General features: G+C 37.2%; 1 protein-coding gene across 2 annotated transcripts; it reads right to left on the bottom strand.

Annotated features, from left to right (window-relative positions):
• Positions 1-2,442: 2,442 nt before the first annotated feature.
• lnpa (limb and neural patterns a) lies at positions 2,443-14,195 on the bottom strand. 2 transcript variants are annotated; one of them, XM_026145364.2, is made up of 13 exons: positions 14,059-14,195; positions 13,223-13,328; positions 12,684-12,725; positions 10,397-10,584; positions 10,254-10,312; positions 10,116-10,156; positions 6,516-6,599; positions 6,339-6,396; positions 6,015-6,236; positions 4,803-4,908; positions 4,102-4,172; positions 3,644-3,787; positions 2,443-3,409 (listed from the first exon to the last, which is right to left on the bottom strand). In XM_026145364.2, the coding sequence occupies exons 2-13, from the start codon at positions 13,247-13,249 to the stop codon at positions 3,237-3,239; spliced, it is 1,215 nt and encodes a 404-aa protein (XP_026001149.1). In that variant the 5' UTR covers positions 13,250-13,328; positions 14,059-14,195; the 3' UTR covers positions 2,443-3,236. The 2 variants fall into 2 exon arrangements, with proteins under 2 accessions (XP_026001149.1, XP_026001151.1); XM_026145366.2 differs by having other exon boundaries at positions 6,345-6,396.
• Between the last annotated feature and the right edge of the window lie 9,429 nt (positions 14,196-23,624).

The following is a 23,624-nucleotide window of genomic DNA, read 5'->3' as shown; positions in this document are numbered from 1 at the left end:
CAGCGGTTTATTGCTGGCATCATGCATTCAGCAGCATGCAATGATATGACAGATAGAATGTGGGGGGAAAAAACGGAAGCCCATCCATCTGGGTGTGAAAGTTTAATCTGACTTGAATTATTAATAAAAGAAAAACGAAAACCCTAATTTCTTGAAAGCTGATGACCTTTCGTGGTAAGCTTTATCAAGTGGCAATTCAAGCCCAAGCACCTGAAGAGCTTTACAGTAATAACCAGAGAGCCACTCTTTAGGAACCATCACCCCTCGCAGCTCATCAAGCCAAGCGCTTGTATAATCTAATTTGATTTTAATGCTTCTCTGAAGGAGATTGTGCTCTGTGTAATGATGCTGTTGTCAAGAGCCACTGGTAATGTCTAATATCACAACCAAGTTAACTACTTCTGTGACACTCATTGCAGCATTTTTTTCTTCCACATTGTCTCCAGTGCACAATGGCATGTGCTGCATATTTATGACTTTGTTGTTCTTCCTGTTGCTTTCTACTTCATGACTGACAGAAACATGGTAAATGCTTAAAACTCCCGTCCTTATTACCTTTGCCTGATATGGTACTTTTTTCGTATTCAGTACAGTAGATAGAGCATAACGATGAAGGTCTTAGCTGAGATGAGGAGAATTTTGAAGTGCTCACACTCGGGGGCAGCAAATGGAAAAGTGACAAGCCTGGTGCACTTGTCTATTTTACTTATTCTGTGCCTCTGTTTCATATTCTGCCTCGCACCGTGGGGTTATTTTCCTCCAGGGTTCAGGAGGGCACGCTCTTTCATTTCTTCAGAAAATTGTTTCGCAGGATTTCAATCTTTGGCTGCTAGATATGACAAAACACAATATCAAGAACACTTATGTTTCTTATCTGCCATTTTTTCTGGGTATAAATAAAAGATCAGTATAAATTTAAGTCAAGTGGCCTCGAATGCACATGTGAGAGATGAGTATGAAAAGAACTATGAACCTTGGGACAGCACCATGTACATTTTCATCTCTTGCTCAAAATTACCTTGGCACTGGGGCTTTGTGTGTCATTTGTCATCCTTGAAAATCAATTAAGTGTTTCCATGATAGCAATCCAGATGTAATCTTTTGACTGGCTGGACAATCAAGCAGAACCCCGAAAAAAAAACAAAAAACAAAACAAAAACTAAAAATGTGCCTTTGGATTTTGCATTATGTACACAGTATTTCTTTGAAATACTCTTTGTTCATATAATAGATTTTGAGATGGTGGTCAATTAGGTGCGGACAATGATAACTACAGTATAAATCAGATAGCTGAAGGGCTATCCCAAGTATTGATTGTACTTAAATAGGCCTTCAATTTGGCACCCGATAAAAATCATCACACCACGCAAATGCTAGTACCAGCGTAACTGCAACCCCTCTAAAGGCATGTTAAACAGTTGAGACCACAATTTTACTCTTCTCCCTGCGATCATTCATCTGTTTGTGAAAGTCTTCATGCATCAAAAACAACGAAAGAAAAACAAAAAACTGAAAGCTGTTACGAAGATTTGATAACCCCACACACAATTTCACTGGCTGATATAATACAAACTGTCATGAAATGATTCAGTGCTTTGGAATTAAAAAGTGTATATATATATATACACATACACACACACGTAATTTTCAAACCACACAGCATCGAGATCTTTCATGAAATATTACTTGTGATGATTCTCACACACACACACACACACACACACACACACACACACACACACACACAGACTTTGTATACTGAACAACCTCCCAGTGGTGTGAAAACATCCAAACATCGTCCTATTGATGTCCCATTTTTTTTCCCCCGTTTGGCTCTTGTCAGAGGTCAACCTCAAACAGTATGCGGTGGAATCAGGCGTTACTGTTGGTGTCAGATTGATGCATTACAAGGCCCGGGAGGTCACGTCTCTGTAAACATACATTATCAAAACCCATAGAAGATGTGGGATGTTGAACTCGCCAATAGTTTACGGTGTATCTTCAGGGGAAAAGGGTCATGTAACGGTAGAAAACAACTTTGTAGCCGCAATGACTTTGCTGTTGCAAATGAAGAGGGTCAAGCAATCAAGACTGGTCAGGCTCTGTGTCAGCACCATTATCTTACACTGTCTGAAATGATCAATGAGCTAAAATAAAATGATCACAAGCTAAAACTGGCCTGCTAATGAAAACGGACTGCTTAAATTTGGGCCTGATTGAGAAGACGGCCAAAGAAGAAAATGGGTACCCATTTAAAATACAACATATACAAGAAGAAACAATACAGGTTAGAGAGATCCTGGGGAGTTGTTTCTCATGTTGTTGCTCAAATGTTAATTTAATGCTGATGTAGAATCACTTTTAAAATACAACAGAAATAAATGGTGCTTTCATAAATATAGCAATGAAGACAAAGTGGTTGTGATTGTGAACACAGATAAATAGATTTTCTCAAACGTTTATTTAATATCATTTATACATACATACATACCGGGAACTTGTTTAGCAAACAGACGCTGCCTTTTAAGACTTAAAACAGCTGAATGACTTCACCGTCTACATGTAAAAACATTTAATAGACAATGTTCTCAAATAGGGACTTGACATATAAAAAGGCACTTCAGTCAGTATAACAGGACTGACAAACCTGTTTTCCTCCTTTAGCAAAAAAATACATAGTGCATGTGCATTATTATTATCATCATCATCATTCTGGTACAGTGGTAGTGTAAACATGTAAGCACCTCCAAGCTGCAAAGTATTCCATTCAACACTGTCAGAAAAGGGCGCAGCAATATAGAAAAAATATTTATAAATAATTTCCCATAAATAATTTTTCCACAAAATATTTCTGTTTCTGAAGTTGTACCTTGTTAGAATAAAGACAGAAACTCCTTCAAAACCCTGTTAAAAAAAAGAGAGAGAGACTTTTCCTATGCAACACTGAGACAAGCTTAACCCTCATAGCTCTGTTATTGACCTGTAAACATGCTAAAAATATAAGAGTGTTTGGCAGTTGCTATCAAATGCTACTACTATGCAAGTTCAATGTTTAATTAATTACTATTGCAATTTTCAAAAGAAAGAACACTCTGTAAGCTGAAGATTGCATTAACATCTGTTATTGTGCTCTTCAAACTTACGGCATTTACTTGGAAGCTAATCATTTCTACATTTCCTCAATGAAAACAAAAATGTTCCAGTCTGACTTGTGGTGAAATTACCGCGCCGCTGTTTTATTCCACTTCCATGGCAGACAAATCTTGCTCTCCGTCAGATTTCTCAGAGGGCAGGTCTTGCGACTCTGGGGTGTTTTGGCCATCTGATGCAGAACTGGGCTCTGTGGCTGTTGGTATAGCCGGCTCTTGGGTATTTGAACCAGCAGGGACATCAGTAAGCTTCGTGTTCTCTGATAATTAGAAACAGTTATTTCTTCTCTTTTTTTTTTACGTTTAGATTTGAAATGCATATGAACAAGTATTTTTTTTAAAAGGGTGAAGATAAGAAAATGACTACTACTGTATGCGTACAAAAGAATGCTATTTTATCCATTTTAGATCTGTATCTGTATTAGATTAATTAATTTAACATTTTAGTGTAATACACCTTAATAACTTGATTTACATTTGCAGTTCATTATTACCTAAAACAGTTTGGTTATCATCTGCATCAGTACCAGTCGCCTCTGGTGACATCTTATGGTTACCAGCGACCTCGGTGAGCCTGGGTGCCTGAGGCCTCGTCTTTCTTGCAGGGTTCAAGAAATAACAATACGCACATCGAAAGGCTGAAAAGAAACAAATAAAACCCCACGCATATATTTTATGTAACCATGCTAATACATTGTGAAACAGACATAGATTAATATACATGAATATGAACCAATGGGAAAAAAATGCCTCAGATGCATAAACATTTCAGATTGATGTGTAGCACTACTTTGCATATTCAATCTTGCTTTCTTTTTGCTTACAGGAGTTGGTAGTGGCAGAGGCATTTAAGAGCCATATGATATACTATGCTGCCAAATGCTAGAGGGCAAATGAAGGCACAGTGTTTGATGGAGACTGACAAAGTGTGCTGTGATTCTCAAAGTCTCACCAATATATTCAAATTCTTCTTTTAATGCCATGCCGTTATGGGACAGACACTGCTGACATATGAGAGCGTATCTATGAAGAAGGGAAACAACAACAACAAACAAACAATCTAGTAAGATATTACATAGCATGTGAACAGGCACTGGATAACTCAGTATTACCACTCCTAACACAAATCTACAAAGTAGATTTAAAATTTCCAGATAAAGTAATGTGCAACATAAAAAAAACAACTACAAACTGTAAAAAAATTGTTTTAAAACAGACTATATGATTTTAGCTGATAAAGCTACAACTATTGCAGGCTACTACAAAAGAGTACTATATTTCAGTCAGTGTTCAGCAGCTGCAATGATGGACAAGTTTAAATTAATGTTTAAGGGAAGCATGATCATCATATATTAAAAAGGAGGATCGGTGCAAGAAGAATAAGAGTTGTTTTCAGTTCGCCTTTTTAAGAGCTCTTTCAAGGTTTAATAAACGTAACTTTAAATGGTTTGGCATTTAAAAAAAAAAAAAAAAAAAAAAAGCAGATTCTGCCTAAAAAATTCATTTACACATTTCAACACAGCTATATTCCGATCGTCTAATATTTATCAAATTAATGCACTTCAGATGTTTACAACTTTTTCATGACATGATACACAGGTTGCATTTACTTTACTGCATTACTGAAGAGACTCATTTTCCCATTTTATTTACCTGTTCTGAGGGCCATCTCCAACAAGATACTCTATGACTCTGTCCATAGCACCTCTCTCCCTTGGGATCACAGGTCTGGCCAGCGGTGGGCCTGGGGGGTGCATCCCTGTTAAAGCATAGCATCTTTGCCTGTTAGATGCACTCTGCAGCTTGGAATGCATACTTCAGTAAACAGGTGCTGCTTACAGTAATAAATCTGTGAAATAGTGTGGTGCACAAACCATGATTAATTTTACAAAAAGCTGCCTCTTTTTCTTAATGTCTTAACACCGGATCGCACTTGCAAAGCACGTCCCGAATCCCTGCTGCGTTGGTGAGTAGTAATTAATATAATCCAACATCAAGAGCAATCATAGGAAGATGACTGGTCATTTCTGTGAGACTTGGCAGAGTCTCAGTATCCTGCTGGTTATTAATTTACCAACATATGGAAACTCTGTGGTGACTCTTTGTATCAAATTGCTTTTCACTTTCAATTTTCAGCAGAAGCAGGTGATAACATCAACTCATGTAAACCATTTGTGAGGTGTTCCCAATGCCAAAGGCAATTTCACTAAGCATTAAAAGACATTTAGTGAGATTCTACCACCATTGCCCAGAGAACAAATGCAGGTCTGGCTAATTAATCATAGTTAATGTAATACTGCATCGTGCATACCTCACAGTTGGCATTCCACATGGCAATTACAGCATACAGCTTCCACTACTCTAGGAGCACATTTTCCTTTACTGTTTGCAGTTATTTGCATTTTTTTTTCTATTGAGTGGTCAGTCCAGAAATTACTGATATTGAATATTCAATACCCCTATACCCCACAGATGTCTTCCATATAAAACAACTGCTTTATGAGAAATGTTTCATCTATCTTTCTGGTTGTTCCTTTTCAATCTTTAAAAGCAGCCAATGATGATAGATCATATCCTCTTGAGGTAAATATTATACAAATATTATGGTCATAGTAACAAAAGTTATCAATTGCAATCTCAGGCCCAAGTAAGACACTTAGTGGACAAAAGTTAGACCATATAGTTAGATATTGTTATCATACATTTCCACAATTATCCACTACCTTACTGTACAACATACTACATCCTTTCTGACAACACACACCACAGAGCTTTGAACAACTGGGGACAAAGAGCCAGGAAAGAGTAAATCACACCTTAATCGACCACATTATGATCTGGTCCCCCTGTGTGCAGGTAACTCACCGACTCCTGGAACAGGTGTTCCAGGGGTCACAGGCTTCCTCATCAAGCTCTGCTGAGCAGCTATAGCTGACAGGCTCCTCTCTGGGGGTCCACCTGGAGCAGAGTGGGAAGATCTTCCAGGATAGGTGGGCCTGGAGGCAAGAGGAGGGCGGGCAGCAGCTTCGCTTGCAGGATTCACCACCACTGGGGGGGCCTTTGGGATGACATTCCGATGGCGGAGTTCTAACACAGAAAACATTGCAGGATGCTTTAATAGCATAATAGGAAATGCCAGAGTCGAAGTAGGGCAAATAGTATTGTCTCCTGAGAACGTTCAAAACTCACTGCTACCTTGTCCTGGTTTTGGAGTTATCTGAGGAGCAACTGGAGTCGATTCAAGCTCCTTCATACAGAACAGAGGAGTGTACAAGAACATGCTTTAATATAAAAATATATATATATATAAACCGAACGCAATCAGACAATTTATACAGCAGAGAAAAAAAACAAAAAAGAACTCACAATATTTTTCTTGGAATCAGGATCAAATCTCTCCAGAATCATTTTTGCATTTTTATATGTTTCAGTTTCCATAACTTCTTCAAGCTGGAAATAAATGCAAAAACATTAAGAAATAAACTTAAATTATCTTTTAATTTATTGCCTGAAAGTATTTATCACTGTTAACATATCAGAGTAATCATTTGCTGATCATGTGTGTCATAAACTGGCATTTATAAATACACACAAATATCTTAGAATCACCTTCAATAACATCGCATGTCAAAGTGACTGAGAAAAGAGCCCTTAAAGCAACTTCACTACATTGTACATCTTCATTTAGAGTGAGTACAGAACATTTCTTAATGTTTACATATAATATGAGGAATAATTACATTCACTACTTCGATAATGGAGAGTGTGAAAATCCATCAGCCCTAATTATTGAAAGTTATTAGACTTGACAGAGGATGACAAGCAATTTCTCAGATTTATTTCTTTCCTGTAGTAAATGCAATTAATTAAAGTGACATTAGAAGAGTAGTTTACTGGATCAAGGTTTTGTACCAATCAAATGTTGTCTTCACAGAGCTTAGAGTATCTTACAGAAAATTGCTGAGAAGATAACCAAAACTAATTTTATAAGGCATTAAATGTCAATCCTGGCTTTACGAGTGGACCGTGAAGAATCAAAATTACAATTTTTTTTAAGTGGACTTCAGGCTACAAGTTAAAAAAAAAAAAAATGCCAAACTATATTTAACTCATTCATTGTTTATGTCACATCAAGGATGTAGCAGCACAGGACAAAACCAACTGAGCTGTTCTACTCAATTTCAACTCATATATTCATAGCAGACTTAAGTTTCTCAACACTGACAAATACACCCATCAACCACTTTACAAACTTGTTCAGCTGCTCTTTAACACAAGTATCTAATCAGCTAATCACATGGCAACACCCCAGTTTATTTAGCCATGTAGATATAAAAACCCGCTACATTTCAAACTGACCATTAGAATGAGGAAGAAAAGGGACTTTGAATGCAGCATGGTTGTTAGTGCCAGAGGGGCTGGTCTGAGTATGTCAGAAACTGCTGATGTATTGAAATTTTCCCATGCAATCGCCTCTAGGATTTACACCGCAGTGAATGATATATAAAAAAAGAAAGCGTAAAGGGCCAAGTTCAAATCATCTCCACAGTCACCAGATTTCAATTCAATGGAGTATCTTTGGGAATTGGCTGGAACAAGAGATCACGGTTCTGTAGCCAACAAATCTGCAGTGTGTGATGTTATCATATAAAAATGAATATAAATCTCTGAGAAATATCTCCAGCACCTTGTTGAATCTGTGCCATGAAGAAATGGGGTAGTTGGAAAAGCAAAAGAGGGTCCAAACCAGTACTAACAAGATGCACCTAATGAAATGGTTGGTGGGTAAACACTAAGTGTAAAGAATGTAAAAGCCATTTCACTTGTAGTTAGGGCTGCTCGATTATGGCAAAAATGATAATCACGATTATTTTCACTGAAATTGAGATCACGATTATTTGACGATATTTATTTAACCCTTTAAGACCTACCATAGAACCAAGTCGGCCAGAGATTATATTATTTTTTTTTTTACATGTTGTAGTGCTATTTGTGGGAGCATTTCAAGTTGCTATACATCAATACAACTGTTATAGCCCATATTTTAATAATATGTACGTATTAAGTCCATAGTAATTACATTAATTGCAAAAAAGTGCAATAAACTAGAAAAAAATTGAAAATCGTTTTTGTTTTGTTTTTTACATATATTTCTACTTGGATAAATTTAAGAGGTTTATCCCTCAAAACTTTAAATACAAAAAAGTTGCAAAAAATAGTTTACAACAACAGGAAATTTATTTTGAGTGTCTTCACAGTTTTATTTTGGAGATACAGCAATTTTTATATACTGCAGGAAAAACAAAAAAATAAACAATCCTATGATGCAAATTTGCAAAGAAAACAGCAGGTGCATCAAAATAAACTATTTCCAGCAGTGCAATTAGAGTTCTAAGCATCACAGAAACTATTCAGAAAAGTCAAACATGACTTATAAAAACACCAGTATAGGCTTTTAAGGCCTAAAAGTAAAAAACTACATTTTCCGCGAAAATGACGTCACTTCCGGTTTCGGGCAGTAAATGCGATAGTTCGCGTTGACGTCTTTTTCAATGTGGGAAGTGTTACGAACAGCTGATCAGCAAAGCGTGTTTCTGGAGTATTATGTTTTTGTTCCTGCAAGCGCTTTTTATGCAATTTTAGCAAAACTTTATGTGGAAGGAAACCGTGACCGAGGACAAGCTGATGGCATAAGATGTAAGTACAACTCCTCTGGTTTCATATGGAAAAAAATTTATTGTGCTAGCTTAGCGGCTTAGCGGGATTTAAAAATAGTTACACAAAACAGAGCTTGCTGCTCTGACCGGCTTTAAAGGGTTAACAATAACAATGTATTGAATAATGACTTTAAAAAATAATATAAAATAGTGTGCAAATACTGATAACAGTGCAAATGTTTGCAATATAAGAAATAAATGAAAAATGTAAACATCTATGTTTAGTGAACTTTGCAGTGTTGCTCTGTGGTGCAGCTACTACACCATAGCAAAGTTTACACACTGTGTCTACTTGATCCACGTCTGACTCCGCGAACCCATAATGTTTCCACACCACTGAAGTTTTTTTTTACCTCTTTTCAACCAATGGCAGTCACTCTTCTCTCCAAATAACTTCTGCTTAGCTTTCCGAGCTTCCCTCGGGTCACACGGAGCAGCGCGAGAGTAAAGCATGAGGGAGGGGCTAATAATCGGCTCAGTCATTTTTAATGATCGTTGAAAACCCAGATCGTAATCGTGATTAAAATTCAATTAATTGAGCAGCCCTACTTATAGTTAAAACTCTAAACCACTGCAAAGATTATAATTACCAATATAAATCACCATCCCCTAAACAGAAAAAAATAAAACACTAACAACAAATAATTGATCACACATTTTGTGGCTTTCAATGATCAAGCCTTTGAAATCTTACATTACACACTTAGGTAGAGTCACAGATCATTGTGCAACGATGCATGGCAATATCTGTTTTGAAATGTGTTTTTGAATTTACGTAACTGATTGCTGACACTTTTGTTAGATTTTTGGAATGTCGCCCGTTTAAAAGATGTTATTAACTTTGGCTGAATACATACAATCTTAGAGGCTTTATAACTACTTGAAACAATCAAAAACAAAAAGCAAATATAAAAATAAATCATCTTCAAAGACAAGCACAGTGAGCCTTGTAATAGATGGTGTTCTCAGGTTCTCTATTGTGCCAAGCCCATCTTCAAAAGCTCCCGAAGAAAAAAGGTCATGTTCAACCTCGCAAAACTTTTTATGAATCATCGACATTATGACAGAATTCACATTCAAGTTGAGTCAAATAAAATTTAGCACAACAGCATCAGTAAACATAAATCATATCAGGCAAACTTATTATTTTCACTTCATAATTTTCTTCCCAGGCATCCAACAGTGTCTCAATTCTGCACAGCACTGCACATAAAAGTATTTCTGTATTATAAATAAAAACATCACTTACTATTTTCCTCTTTTCTGCTTTAAGATCCTCTAACTTTTCATCTGGAAAGAAAACGTTAGGAAATCCAACATCTGTTTAAACATAAATTTATAAAAAAAAAACAAAAAAAACTTGCACAACAGAGGAAAAAAAACTTACTATTTTTTTCAGTTCTTCTGGAAAAAAACTTTATCAGCAATTTTCGAAGTAACCACACTCTAAACAGAAGAGAAAAAACAGCCATCTCAATAAATCACAATTACAGTTTAGTGAAAATATGATAGATTATCTCTTATACTTACAATAACGGAACTATTAGAAAGGGAAGAGACAATATGAGCCGTCCCATTAACTGTTCGGGCAGATACCAGAAATACACAACTACACAAGTGATCAAGTAGAGAAGCGACGAGTAGAGAAGCAGTCGTCCAACCCATATCTTCAGCTGCCTTTGATTTTTCTCACTATATTCTTCAAGAACCTGTATGCCCTGTGGAGAAAAATGGAAGGATCATGAAAGGATCAATAATAAAAATTAAAAAAACAAAACTGGAGTTTGAACTTACATTTTATATTCAAACTTCTATTAACATATTTATAAAAATAACCATTAATGTTTTGAACATATTTTAACTTCAGTCTCATGTAATGCAAGTCATTCAAATGCAGTTTATATATTTATTAGGAAAATTATTAACATTTTGTTAACGCCATTTCACCTATTTTGGATCATTACTAAAACTGGTTTTCTACATGCCATCAACTTTAAGTTTCAAGCTTTATTTGTCACATACAGATAACATTGGCAATGAAATTCTTAGGCTCAGAGCCCCCTCAATGTTGTACGCAAACTGCTGTTTTTACAACTTTTTACAGAGATGGATGTGAAGAAAAACAAAACAAAAAACTGTTGCTATTTGTGTGGTAATGTTATGACAATACAAGGACACTGTAAAGTCCACTTGTGTCCCAAGAAGGAAGTCATTGTAAATCAGTATCAAGTTATTCTGAGTTGTTGTTGTTGTTGTTTTGAAGTGGGGTTTCATTTACACAAAACATACATTTTGGTTTATTGTCAGCCAGAAATAACAGCATAAAGCTCACTCTTCAGTTAGCTCATGTAACAGACTCACTGACTAGAAACCCCTCAAAGGCCCACTATGAGCCAGCTATGGCCTTGATTATATATTAACTAGTTCACAACCCAATTTAACATGCACTGAACATTTGGAACCAAGCCCCATCGCCACCATACCAAATACATCTTTTGGAAAACTTGTGCCAAGTTTCCTAGACTTTTAGAATCAATGCAAATGCACACTGACTCTGTCTCTCTGTGGTCTGCTTTTTTTGCTTTCCTCACACCCCAACCAGTAGACAGATTGCCTCCCTGAGTCTGGTTTATCCTGTTAAAAGGTAGTCTTTTTCTTTTTGTTCTCTCCACTGTAGCTAAGTGCTTGCTCACAAGTGATCACTGCATTTCTGCCTTTATAGTGATAAAATAAAAGGCCTCAAATGCCCTTTTGGTTTGGTCTAATATAAATAAAATTGTATTGAAAATTTCACAACAGGCTTTTCCATTACGACTTGGGCATGATCCTGCATTATCTTAATTTAATTTAATAGAAGGTAATATAAATGCAGTAAGATGCTGTGGAAAAACAGCTAGATGCAATCTTGCAGTGGGGAACCATTAGGGTTATAAATACTGGAACAGTTTTATTTTTCTTAGATGCAAACTTTAAGTGCAGAATTTCATCCAACATTCAGCATTTGCATCACTCCCTTTATGATATTTCTCTCACTACATTTTAGCAAATAACCTAAGCTCACAAGACTAAAGAGATGTGTAATCTAACATAGGGTTTAACTGGAAATGAATCATTTGGTCAGAACATGAGTTTTCTCTCACCTCAACCATTATTACGTCACACATAAACAGGTACTTTATGCTTTTTTAAACTGAAATGTGACACCACTGCTTCAGGCTGCTGACTACATATTCTAAAAATAGCTACTGGACAAAAATGGGACCACTCTTGGCCACTATGGTTGCACTGTAACATGTGTGTGTGTCACTCTAAGCACAAGCTGGTCTCACATTTAACCTCACAGTGGTCTGTTTGTGTTTACGAATGTGCTGTGTGCTATATGTCACACACACACACACGCTCACAACATATATATATATTCTTTCACAGGTGAATAATTGAAGCTAAACAAAAAGCAGCAACACCCATTGCATTGCAACTTCAATGTCATTGATGTCTTTGTGACAGGAAGATGTCATCATGTCCGTGCTCCAAGGACAGGATCTTTAAATAGTCTGACACTGGCTGCAATGCAGAAGAGCAGTAAAGCTCTATCACTTAGCAAATAAGGAGCTGCTATGGCAGTCACTGAAGGTCGGTGCTTATACAACACATTTAAGTCATTTTTTCTGCATCAAAATCTGCCTTGATTGAGCATAAAAACCAATTGTGCAATAACCAATATTTATCATAGATTTGCATTAATAAAAGACAGGAAGTTCATATTGTAGCTTGAAAGAGTTTGTTTTTTGTTTTTTTTTTAATAGGTTAAGCGTACCTTGTCAATTCCTTCCAAAATCTCCACAGTGGATGGTTTCGCCTATAAGACAAAAAGTTTGAATAAGAGGTATTGTACAATTACGATTTCCAAAACAATAGCGCTCTTTGTGAGGAACTTTAAAAAAAAAAAAAAAAAAAAAAAAAGAAAAAAAAAGAGAGAGAGAGAGAGAGAGAGAGAGAGAGAGAGAGAGAGATCTGGAAACTTCCTTTTTCTTCTTCCTACTTTTGTACGTGCATTATGTGTGTTATTCTATTACTAACAGGCTACCCTGATCATGCAAATGTGCATCATGTCATGCCAACTAGAACACAGATGTACTGTTTAGACATACAAAATTTATGTAAATCTATCCAACCATGAGATCATTGCTTGTGTATTACGTTTGGTGTGGTAGAAATGGTGCCTGTTAAAGTCATGCTTCCAAAGTAAGAGTTTACTGAAAATGATTCAAAACTATCAAAAAGCAGAAGTAACACTAACTAACTGCACTGTAATTTGTTTCACATGACATGGTTAATAAAGGTTTGAATACAAACCCTCCACCGTGAGACCGCAGCCCCCATGTTGATGAAGAGGAAGGAGTGTAGGTTACTCTGTTACTGGGACCCTCCTCTGATGCCGTTTCACAAATTACCTCTCCACCTGTTGACAGCAGTAATGAGTTGTGAATACACACTCGGTTGCCAATGTATTAGGTACATTGTGCAACAACTGCCGCAGTATAATACAGCATTCCCGAAATAAATCCAGAAGTTTTAATAATACTTTTTCTGTGAGGCTCATTTTTAGTTAAACTGTAGAGCTATAAAGCATGTACTTCTGTATATGTATGTGCAACAGCAGCTCCAAACAATCACAGAGGAGCGTTCACAGCTTCAGCGGCTCGTTAACAGCTATAGGTACATGTTTTGACTGACGTTTAGAAAACATACACCAATCCTCTTAAATCACCTGTAAAACACACTTAAACGCTTTTTATTAAACTTCATCAGTGACTAAGCTGAAGTAGGTTGTCCTTGCTAGCTCAAATTAGCAAACCTAAACAACTTTCCGGAGGCGTCAGCAAGAATCGAGCTGACGTTAATAGTTATCTCACAGGTTTTTTATATCGCTTTTTTCAGCCAACATGTACTAAATAGCCTATAATAAATGAATACACATATACATATACATTAGCTTTGAGGTGTTGCAGCTAAGTTTGTGTAATCGCTAGCTTGCAGGGCTAACACTACTGCGCCCTGCAGTTCACCGAAAAACTAAAGCAAGGTCGCCAAGTTTCGCCAGAGTTTGTACACACAAGCGAGGCCAAATTATAGAAGTGCTAAGTGAATGAATAACAGCTCCGTGTTTTGACAGAGACTGGTGTACTTACCTTGAAAGTTGTGTTGTCCTGTTTCAACAGCCTGTGGCAGTCGCTCCTGTCTTTGCACGGAGGGTGTGTGAGCCAAGATGGGGGAGTGTCCACTCGAAGAGCCAGCATGGAGCATGAGCACACCGGGGCCTTCACGGGAGTTTGGTCTGTGGCTCATGAAGCCTGGTACAAAGTTGTGAGAAACTCAAACTAATTTTAATTTTAGACAAATATAACATGAGTTAATACAAAAATTAAGTTCTTAAATAATGATTTCATTTATTAACAGGTGGGGGAGGGGGTTAGGGTTAGTAAAATCTATCTGGTCTTATGGGAAAATGTAATTGCCCCCTAAACCTACACTAAGTGGTTGTTCCAGTCAAGTGTTTATGATAACTGGCAATGAGTCTTTCACATGTCTGTGGAGGAATTTTGGTTAACTATCTTTTGCATAATTCTTTTTTGTAAGTCAGCCACATTACAGGGTTTTCAAACACCAACGACCTGTTTGAGGTCATGCCAAGCATCTCAATCTGACTTGAGTTAGGACTTCGACTAGGCCGCTCCAAAACCTTCATTTTGAGGCGGTTCAGATTATTGTCTTACTGCACAACCTTGGGATTCAGGACTTTTTTTCTTCAGGATTTTCTGGTGGAGAGCAGAAATCATGGTTCTGTCAATCACAGCAAGTTGTTTAGGTCCTGAAACAGCAAAGCAGCCCCAAACCATCACAAAACCATTACCATGCTTGATTGTTGGTGTGTTAGTTTTGGTCACATGTAACAGGACATAAACTTTCCAGAAAGTTAAAGATTTGTCTCATCAGTCCACAGAATAATTTCTCTAAAGGTTAGTCTTATGTTCCTTCCTGGGAAGGTTCCCTGCTGCTCCACGAATTCTTCATTTGTGGATAATAGTTTTCGCTGTGGTTCTGTGGAGTCCCAAGTCCTTAGAAATTGCTTTGTAATTACTTTTTCACATAGGACCAAGTAGGTTTAAATAAGTTTCCCCCTTAATAAATAACCATTGAAAAACTGTATTTTGTATTTATTCTGGTTATCTTTTGCTAATATAAAAAATATGGGTTTTTTTTGTTATTGATCTGAGACATCTAAGTGTGAGAAGATCAAGCAAAAAAAGAAATTAGGAAGGGGACAAATAGGTTTTCATAGCACTGTACATTTTACTGTTACCCTTATAACTAAGCTATGTACACCCGGTACACATATGCAAGAGAGAATTAATTCCCCCTCTAACGATTTCTTGATTTCAGTGACAGACTGAATGGTAAAAACTGAGCGTGTGATCCAGCAAATGAAGTAACCCGTCTGACATGCACACGACATGAACATAATGCTGATACTGGATAGTGTATCGATATTAGTAGTACTTGCTGCTCAGTAATTGCAACGTTAAATACAAAATGGTTATTGTGCATGCACTGTTACATTTTTATGCCGTAAATATATATCTCCAGGTAAAACTGTCTGCCAAATTAATGTAATGTGCTAGTGGTTCTCATGCTATTATAAAGTACAGATTTTATAGTAGGTGTTAACAGTTTTTACAGTGTTTCACTGTGCAACAAAGGTTTTTTCAAATCCAAAGCAAGCATTATATTTATTTAGTTTGTGCAATATGTTCCCATATACCCTTCAACAAACATTACAAACTGCCAATAGCTGAAAATTCCCATGTTTATATTTTCGTTTGTGGTTGCACATAAAATTACCAATATAGCTAACTATATAGCTGTGATATTCATTAGTGGGAATGTGAACACAGCACTAGCCTGAGGGTGCTCAATAAAAGCTAGAGTGGATAAAAAATGCCCATTATTTGCTGAAAACAAAGATGAAAAAGTGGAATTAATTAAAGAAAAAAAAACATGTTCCAGTACTTCCAGTAAGTACATTATAAATTGCTTTGATGGCAGACACCATGCCGTTTCTGTTTAATTCATGAAAAAAAAACTGCTTTGAAAATCATCTGTAATTCATTCACTGGGGGGAAAAGAGGTAAAAATGTTTATGATTTTTCATCATTAAACTTTGTTTTTTCCATCCTTGGGCAGCCTGTACAGAGCATGTGAAAAAATATAAGTTTGCTTTCACTAATTGCTATTTAAATACTGATTTAGTTGCAATGAAAGGAATGTGCACCCAAGTTTATTTTAATGTCAAGTTTATCTTGAATGCCAGTTAGATTGCTGAAGCACCACAATTAAATTAATGCATGCAGAATTTATTGGAAAGCCATCCAAGAGTTTTTGAGACATTTCAGTCAAAGTCAAGTGTATGGTGGTTTCACAGAAAAGACAAGTGAATTTTTACTGATATAAAGATTGATCTAAAACAAAGGAAAATGTTGCCATCATTCAACAGTTGATGAGTTCACTTTGGAGTGAAGTAATGGGCAGTAAGTAATCATGTGGCCAAGCTGTTGTTACTGGAGTTAATTATTTATTTATTTGTATATATAGGTGCATGTTTGTGAGAGTGCCCATATGGAAAATATATAAATCTTATAAAGTTTGTATCTGTCTTGTGTGAAACTTGTATGAAAAGCATACAAGAGTGAAAACAGATATAAGATCCCTTGAAAAATTATATAAATGAAACTTGTATGTTTTGGATACTTACTAAAACAATACATGAAAGTAATGAGAAAGTGGCCACTTTCACGAGTAAATCAAATAAGCCTTATATGATTCACTATATGAAGTAGGCCACATCTTATGCAAGTAAGTCTTTTATAAGTTTTTTTCTATTTCTTTTCCATATGGGTGAAAAAGAAGAAAGAAAAGCTGGTGGCCGAAATGGCTGAAAGTCAATTACACATCTCCCAGGCCACTGCCTGACCAAAGAGACTTTCAGCATTGCGTTTTGGGTCTTCAGTCTCTTTCCCTGGAGATGCATTAGTTGTCCAAACTGTGGCATTCACTCATTCTGGACAAAACTAACAGATATGTGCTTAGACTAACATGATGGAAGAGTTGATAATTACAATGGTGTCTTAAAATCAGCATCTTGTACAGTGCTTTCAGAGATCTTTTGGGGGAGATAATAATGGTGCTGCATGTAGATGAGCTACAAAATGATGGAAATTAAATTTAAATGGCTCACGTTTTCCATTAACCATGCTCTAATTAAACTTTGATGGGATGCACTGGTTTCCAACACAATGTGACCTGAAAGTTCTGTATACACTTGTATGCCCACTTTCCAATAAATGGATTAGGCACAGAGGCTTGTCATTTGTGGGGCTTCCAGGATCCTCTGTCTAGACCGAGGAACAAGTACACTGAATGCATGTTAGATTTATGTATTTATTTTAAATATACTGATTTTTTAAATATTCATTTAGCTTTCCAGGCTTTAATGAGATTATATAGAATGTCTATAAAAAAAATGACATGCCACCATGTTTTCACCAGCTGGTTTGTGAGCTACCATTTTTGAAGCTTTGACCTGAGCAGTTACATATATACACAATCTAAATTTAAAACTGAGGGACATTAAACACTCATACGGTAGTGATTTGTCCAACATAAAGTAGAACTTCTTCAGTAAAACCTGACATTGGTGACAGAGCCCTCATCAGAAGTGTTAGAATGGCCAATAGTGGCTGAATTAAAGTAGCAGGCCTGAGGCAGAGATAAGGTGCAGTCAAACCAAGTATTGGTCTGCACCAGTAAAGAACACACAAAATAATAACGAAATAAAATAAAGCGATGCTGTGCACAGGTGGCACTTGTTTTCTGCAGCCTCTGATGTTAACTGGCAGCCTTTAATAGACTGCTACTAATTGAACCCCAAGCCATACCACTGTGTATTGTTACATGCTGAACTAAATCAATCAAATGGCCTAACCAAACTTGCCATGCTAATCTATATTTCAGTTCCTAGACCAGAACTTCACCAGTACAAGCTGGGAAGCTACCAACAAGAAAACACGTACAGAAAATCTCAATTTCAAACATAAAAAATTCCTTTGTGTGACTGTATTCTTTTTTACAAATAGTATCAAAGTCACCCATGTGTAAATACATGCTTTTTATCTAACTGATGAAACTTACATCAGCTAGATAAAACCCCTTCCTGCAGAGGGGTGGACTTCATTCTGCTCTTTGTTTGCCTTTCTTTATTACATGGAGAAAGGCAAACAAAGGGTTGTTTTGTCATATACTTCTGTGCAGTCAGAGTTCCATTTGCAACTTTAAACTAAAAGTAATTACAGTTCTTACAGGCATATTGTATATGGCTGTAAGACATATACAATATGCCATTACTACCAGACAAGACTTGTGATATAAAGTCTTGTCTGGTAGTAACTCTGCTAAGGTACTTTCTATAGACCCTCTAGCCAAGACTGTGGCAAAATTTGACTTAAGGCTTCTATATAGACTAGACTATATATTCTAAATTTCTATAATGATGATGACAGCAGTCAAGAAACCTCATGTGGACCAGGGATACCGGGTCTTACCCTGCAGCTAGTTCTGGGGCAGGGGCTTGTTTGAGAGTGTCCGATGCTTTGTTGACTGGGCAGAAGTTGAAGGTGGAGGCCTTGGTGGTTCAACTCCCCTGCTGCTTAAACTGGTTTTGGTGACATTGAACATCACTTCTCTGTTGGAGAAGGATCAAGTAGACAGCGGGGTCACCTCAATGCACATCATGAGTTTCCTGTAGAGGGGTGGACTTCATTCTGCTCTGGAGTACGCCATGGTTAAAGGTTCTGAGCAGGATGAGTATGCTTACATCCCACAAACACAGAGCAAACCCCTGTATGCTGAGGTTTTCCACAGTACAGGGTGGGCCATTTATATGGATACGCCATAATAAAATGGGAATGGCTGGTGATATTAAAGTCCTGTTTGTGGCACATTAGTATATGTGAGGGGGCAAACTCCTCAAGATGGGTGGTGACCATGGTGGCCATTTAGAAGTCGGCCATCTTGGATACAACTTTTGTTTTTTCAATAGGAAGAGGGCCATGTGACACTTCAAACATATTGGTAATGTCACAAGAAAAACAATGGTGTTCTTGGTTTCAACGTAACTTTGTTCTTTCATGAGTTATTTACAAGTTTCTGACCACTTATAAAATGTGTTCAATGTGCTGCCCATTGTGTTGGATTGTCAATGTAACCCTTTTCTCCCACTCTTCACACACTGATAGCAACACAGCAGGAGAAATGCCAGCACAGGCATCCAGTATCCGTAGTTTCAGGTGCTGCACATCTCGTATCTTCACACCATAGACAATTGCCTTCAGATGACCCCAAAGATAAAAGTCTAAGGGGGTCAGATCGGGAGACCTTGGGGGCCATTCAACTGGCCCACAATGACCAATCCACTTTCCAGGAAACTGTTCATCTAGGAATGCTCGGACCTGGCACGCATAATGTGGTGGTGCACCATCTTGCTGGAAAAACTCAGGGAACGTGCCAGCTTCAGTGCATGAAGAGGAAAACACATCATCATGTAGCAATTTCAAATATCCAGTGGCCTTGAGGTTTCCATTGATGAAGAATGGACCCACTATCATTGTACCCCATATACCACATCAAACCATCACTTTTGTTGTTCCAACAGTCTTGGAGGGATCCATCCAATGTGGGTTAGTATCAGACCAATAGCGGTGGTTTTGTTTGTTAACTTCACTATTCACATAAAAGTTTGCCTCATCACTGAACAAAATCTTCTGCATGAACTGAGGGTCCTGTTCCAATTTTTGTTTTGCCCATTCTGCAAATTCTGTGCACCGATCTGGGTCATCCTCGTTGAGATGCGGCAGTAGCTGGAGTTTGTAAGGGTGCCATTTGTGAGTAGCTAATATCTGCCGAAGGGATGTTCGACTAATGCCACTCTCCAGTGACATGCGGCGAGTGCTACGCTGTGGGTTCTTGCTGAATGAAGCTAGGACAGCCACTGATGTTTCTTCATTAGTGACAGTTTTCTTGCGTCCACATTTTGGCAAATCCAACACTGAACCAGTTTCACGAAACTTAGCAAGCAGTTTGCTGACTGTAGCATGGGAGATGGGTGATCTCGTAGGAAATCTGCTGCAATGACCCGGTTACTGCGTTCACCAGATATCAACACAATTTCGATCCGCTCCTCACGTGTTAACCTCTTCAACATGTCAATGGCTGTGAACAAAGAGAAACTTCTAAATAACTCATGATAGCATAAATTTACGTTGAAACCAAGCACACCATTGTTTTTCTTGTGACATTACCAATAAGTTTGATCTGTCACATGGCCCTCTTCCTATTGAAAAAACAAAAGTTGTATCCAAAATGGCCGACTTCTAAATGGCCACCATGGTCACCACCCATCTTGAGGAGTTTGCCCCCTCACATATACTAATGTGCCACAAACAGGACTTTAATATCACCAGCCATTCCCATTTTATTATGGTGTATCCATATAAATGGCCCACCCTGTAGATGGAAAAGTTTTTTCCTTGTGCCTTCAAGTCAGAAAACAGTTCATCACTGTTGTTAGTGCTTGTTTCTATGAACAACAGGTCAGTTGGATACTCAGATGGAGTCCACTGGGGAGCTGGACAGTGCACCAGAAGGGAAGCCATTGTTCTACTGGGGGACAACAATTTTGTGACAATACTAGTGTAACCTAGAGGGGGTATGACTGGTAGGAATGGGCTGCTTGATAAGAAACTGGAAGCGTTCATATGTGCACTTGGCTGCAGGTTAATAACAGATTTTGCCATTTTTATCATCAGAACTGTGATCACATGTCTTGAAAACTTGAGGTGAAGAGAGGAGCTGAGCTGTCAACTGATGAGAAGTATCAGGTGGTGGGGAAACTGGAATATTCCTTGTGTGCCAAAATATGTAGTGAGGGTATGCTGGGATCATCTTGAAGAGGCCCTGGTCAAGAGATCTTTAGCTCATATATCCAGTAGTGCTTTGACAGCATACTGAGAGGGAAGCTGTCAACACTGAGTCCAAGTGGACAATGTTCCATACCTACTTTGCTGTAGTGGTGGAAAATAGAGATAACCCACGTAAACATGTGGAGAACATCCAAACTTAGGTGGCATCGCACTGAGGAACCTTCTTGCTGGGAGGCAACAGTGCTAACCACTACATCACCATGATGCTCTGCACTGGCACTGAATTGTGAAACATTTAATGCTGTGAGGAGGCATAAATAGTATATTGATATCAATCTGGTTTGGTTTCAAAGTAAAAATCTCATAACTCCAACATGAACGATGGATTTGAAAACTGAGCCCCATTCCATTTTACATTTAGTCAGGAATATCCTTTCCACTCTAGTTTGTCATACATTTGTGGTGCATTCCATTTACTTTGGAAGTTGGCTGCCAGAGCTGGGAATAATGTCACCCTAGAGTTGACCATGTTCCAGTAGTAGTAGTAAGAAAAGCAAGAAAAATTGGATTTATTTTGGTCTTTAACCAGGTACCATTCCTCTATCAATATCAATACAATGCAATGTCTGTTTTTTCTGCAGTAACTTCATAGAGCCTGGTCAGTGCCCTGTGCATGCTTGGTTTGGGAAATCAGCTATGCAGGTCAAAGAAACCTTTTTCCATGCTAGCAGTAAAAATGTTAATTTCTGACTGGTAAGTATGTTAACATACAATTCTTAAACACTGTTATTCTTTTGGACTATTTTGGCCTTAAATGTCATTTTGGCTAATTGCAGATTTTGACACTCAGATTTCAATCTTAGCTACTGCACTTATAATATACTAGCTAAAGTAACTGTAATTTAAATTCATGACGTAATCATAGCTGTAACACACACTTTTAAATGATGTAGCATTAAGTGTATTTATTGCCATATTGAGGTAAGATAGGTAAGATAATTTGTTCTGGGCAGTGTTTCACAATTATCTAAGGTATTGCATCACATAGGCAAATACTTTGTTATATTCAGAAGTCACAGTAGTAACCAAAGCCACAGTTACAGCTAAAACTGCAACTGTTGTTGGAGCAGCAAGTTGTGTTTTTGTGCCAGTTGCTCAGCAAGCTATAAGTTAATAATAAGTGCTGACAGAGTGACAAGAAGTGTCCCTTTTGAGACTTTTTCCATTTGCAAGCCACAAATAGTGTATTCTTTGCAACCATTGGCACCTGTAGCTGAATTACTGGCAGACATCCATTAACTGAATGGCCAAAACAGATATCATATGCTATAGCTGCAAATTTCCCAAACTGTGCATCAAAAGAAAAGCTGACATCTTGTCTATAGCTTTTATATCAGTTTATCTTTCATTAAGTTAATGTTGTGTAAGACTTACCTTCCCTTAAGATACTTAATTCCAATATTTAATTCCCAATAAGATATTTTATCTCTGTCTTTATATTTGCTTATTGTCTCTCTATATCAGTCAGAATTTTATTTAATTCAGCTAAAATAACATGTGAGGAACTAACAACAAAGGCTCAGTATCCTGATATGCCAGCAACTCTTTTATTATCTTCACTTCATCGGTCTCTTGTCTGCTCCACTCTGTGTGTGCATTTTTATCAGATTGTATTTTTTATTATTTAAATCAAGCCTGATGTCGTCCACAAATAAGAATGATCTGCTGTCTTTTGTTCACAGTAAACAATATAGCTTATAATTTTTCCAGTGGTATTGGATTGATACTTACTACTGGCTTATAGCCAAAGACAAGGTGACTGTATCGATATCTGGACTAAAATGTTGGATCCATGCTTCCCTGATAGTGGGATTTAGTGCATCACAGTGTATTTTGTATTTTGAGGGTACCAGTAACATGTTCCTTTTTAATAGGTCACAAAAGAGCAGGTGTCGGGATCAAATATGAGATGAAGTTAATCAGATCTGTGACTACCATAGACATACTGTATATACTGGATCTGGCTAAGTGTGAGCAAAATCCTTTCTGTGTTTTTATATGAATATCTGAACAGGACCTCGCATATAATGATGTGAAGGAAACAATTAAGGAATCATCAGAAATATTATTATTTGCGTAACTAATTTCATTACAATCTGTGAAAGATGCAACACGTACATGTCACACAGAGCATCAGATTTTTTATGGTACTCTATATAATAAGAGGTTTACCAAGGACATAAGATATTTAGCTTGATACACTGGTTTAATGTTACTCAGAAAAATTAGAGGGAATTAAAGCTGACCACTGCTGTTTGTTGTTAAAGACAATTGTAGGGGTAATTCCTGGATTATCTAAATGTGATGGCACAATCCACACTAAAACCAGTTGTATGGGGCCAATAGTTAATAATACAATTAATCAGAAATAAATACTGTGCTGAAAATTATCTTAGATAACATTGGCCAGAATTTTTGAGCATTTAGTCAGTGGCTTGTGCTGTATATAGAGGGAATTATGTGCGACGTTTTACTGCATAAGTCTAAAGATAATTGTGTATTTGAAAAACAAAACAAAAAACTCCTTCATGCTGACTGAAGATCCATGTAGATTCAGTTCTTATTCAAAAGTAGCAATTCTACAGTGTAATAATAATCTTCTAGAAAGTTTCCACTTAACAAAATCATAAATACAATAGTATAAGCGTTGAAAATGTTGAAAA

The sequence above is a fragment of the Astatotilapia calliptera genome, chromosome 16 (genome assembly GCF_964374335.1).
Source record: "Astatotilapia calliptera chromosome 16, fAstCal68.1, whole genome shotgun sequence".
Taxonomy (NCBI): Eukaryota; Metazoa; Chordata; class Actinopteri; order Cichliformes; family Cichlidae; genus Astatotilapia; species Astatotilapia calliptera.
The sequence above is the reverse complement of the archived record's forward strand: the minus strand, read 5'-3'. Positions and strand labels throughout refer to the sequence as shown.

What these genes read in the sequence shown, in the direction of transcription:
- lnpa (XM_026145364.2), bottom strand. Translation starts at nt 13,249, where the DNA reads ATGGGGGCTGCGGTCTCACGGTGGAGG. An exon ending in CAGAAGAACTGAAAAAAATA is followed by an intron (nt 10,157 to 10,253) that starts GTAAGTTTTTTT and finishes TTTTCTTTCCAG; the next exon opens with ATGAAAAGTTAGAGGATCTT. An exon ending in AACACCTGTTCCAGGAGTCG is followed by an intron (nt 4,909 to 6,014) that starts GTGAGTTACCTG and finishes ATGCTTTAACAG; the next exon opens with GGATGCACCCCCCAGGCCCA.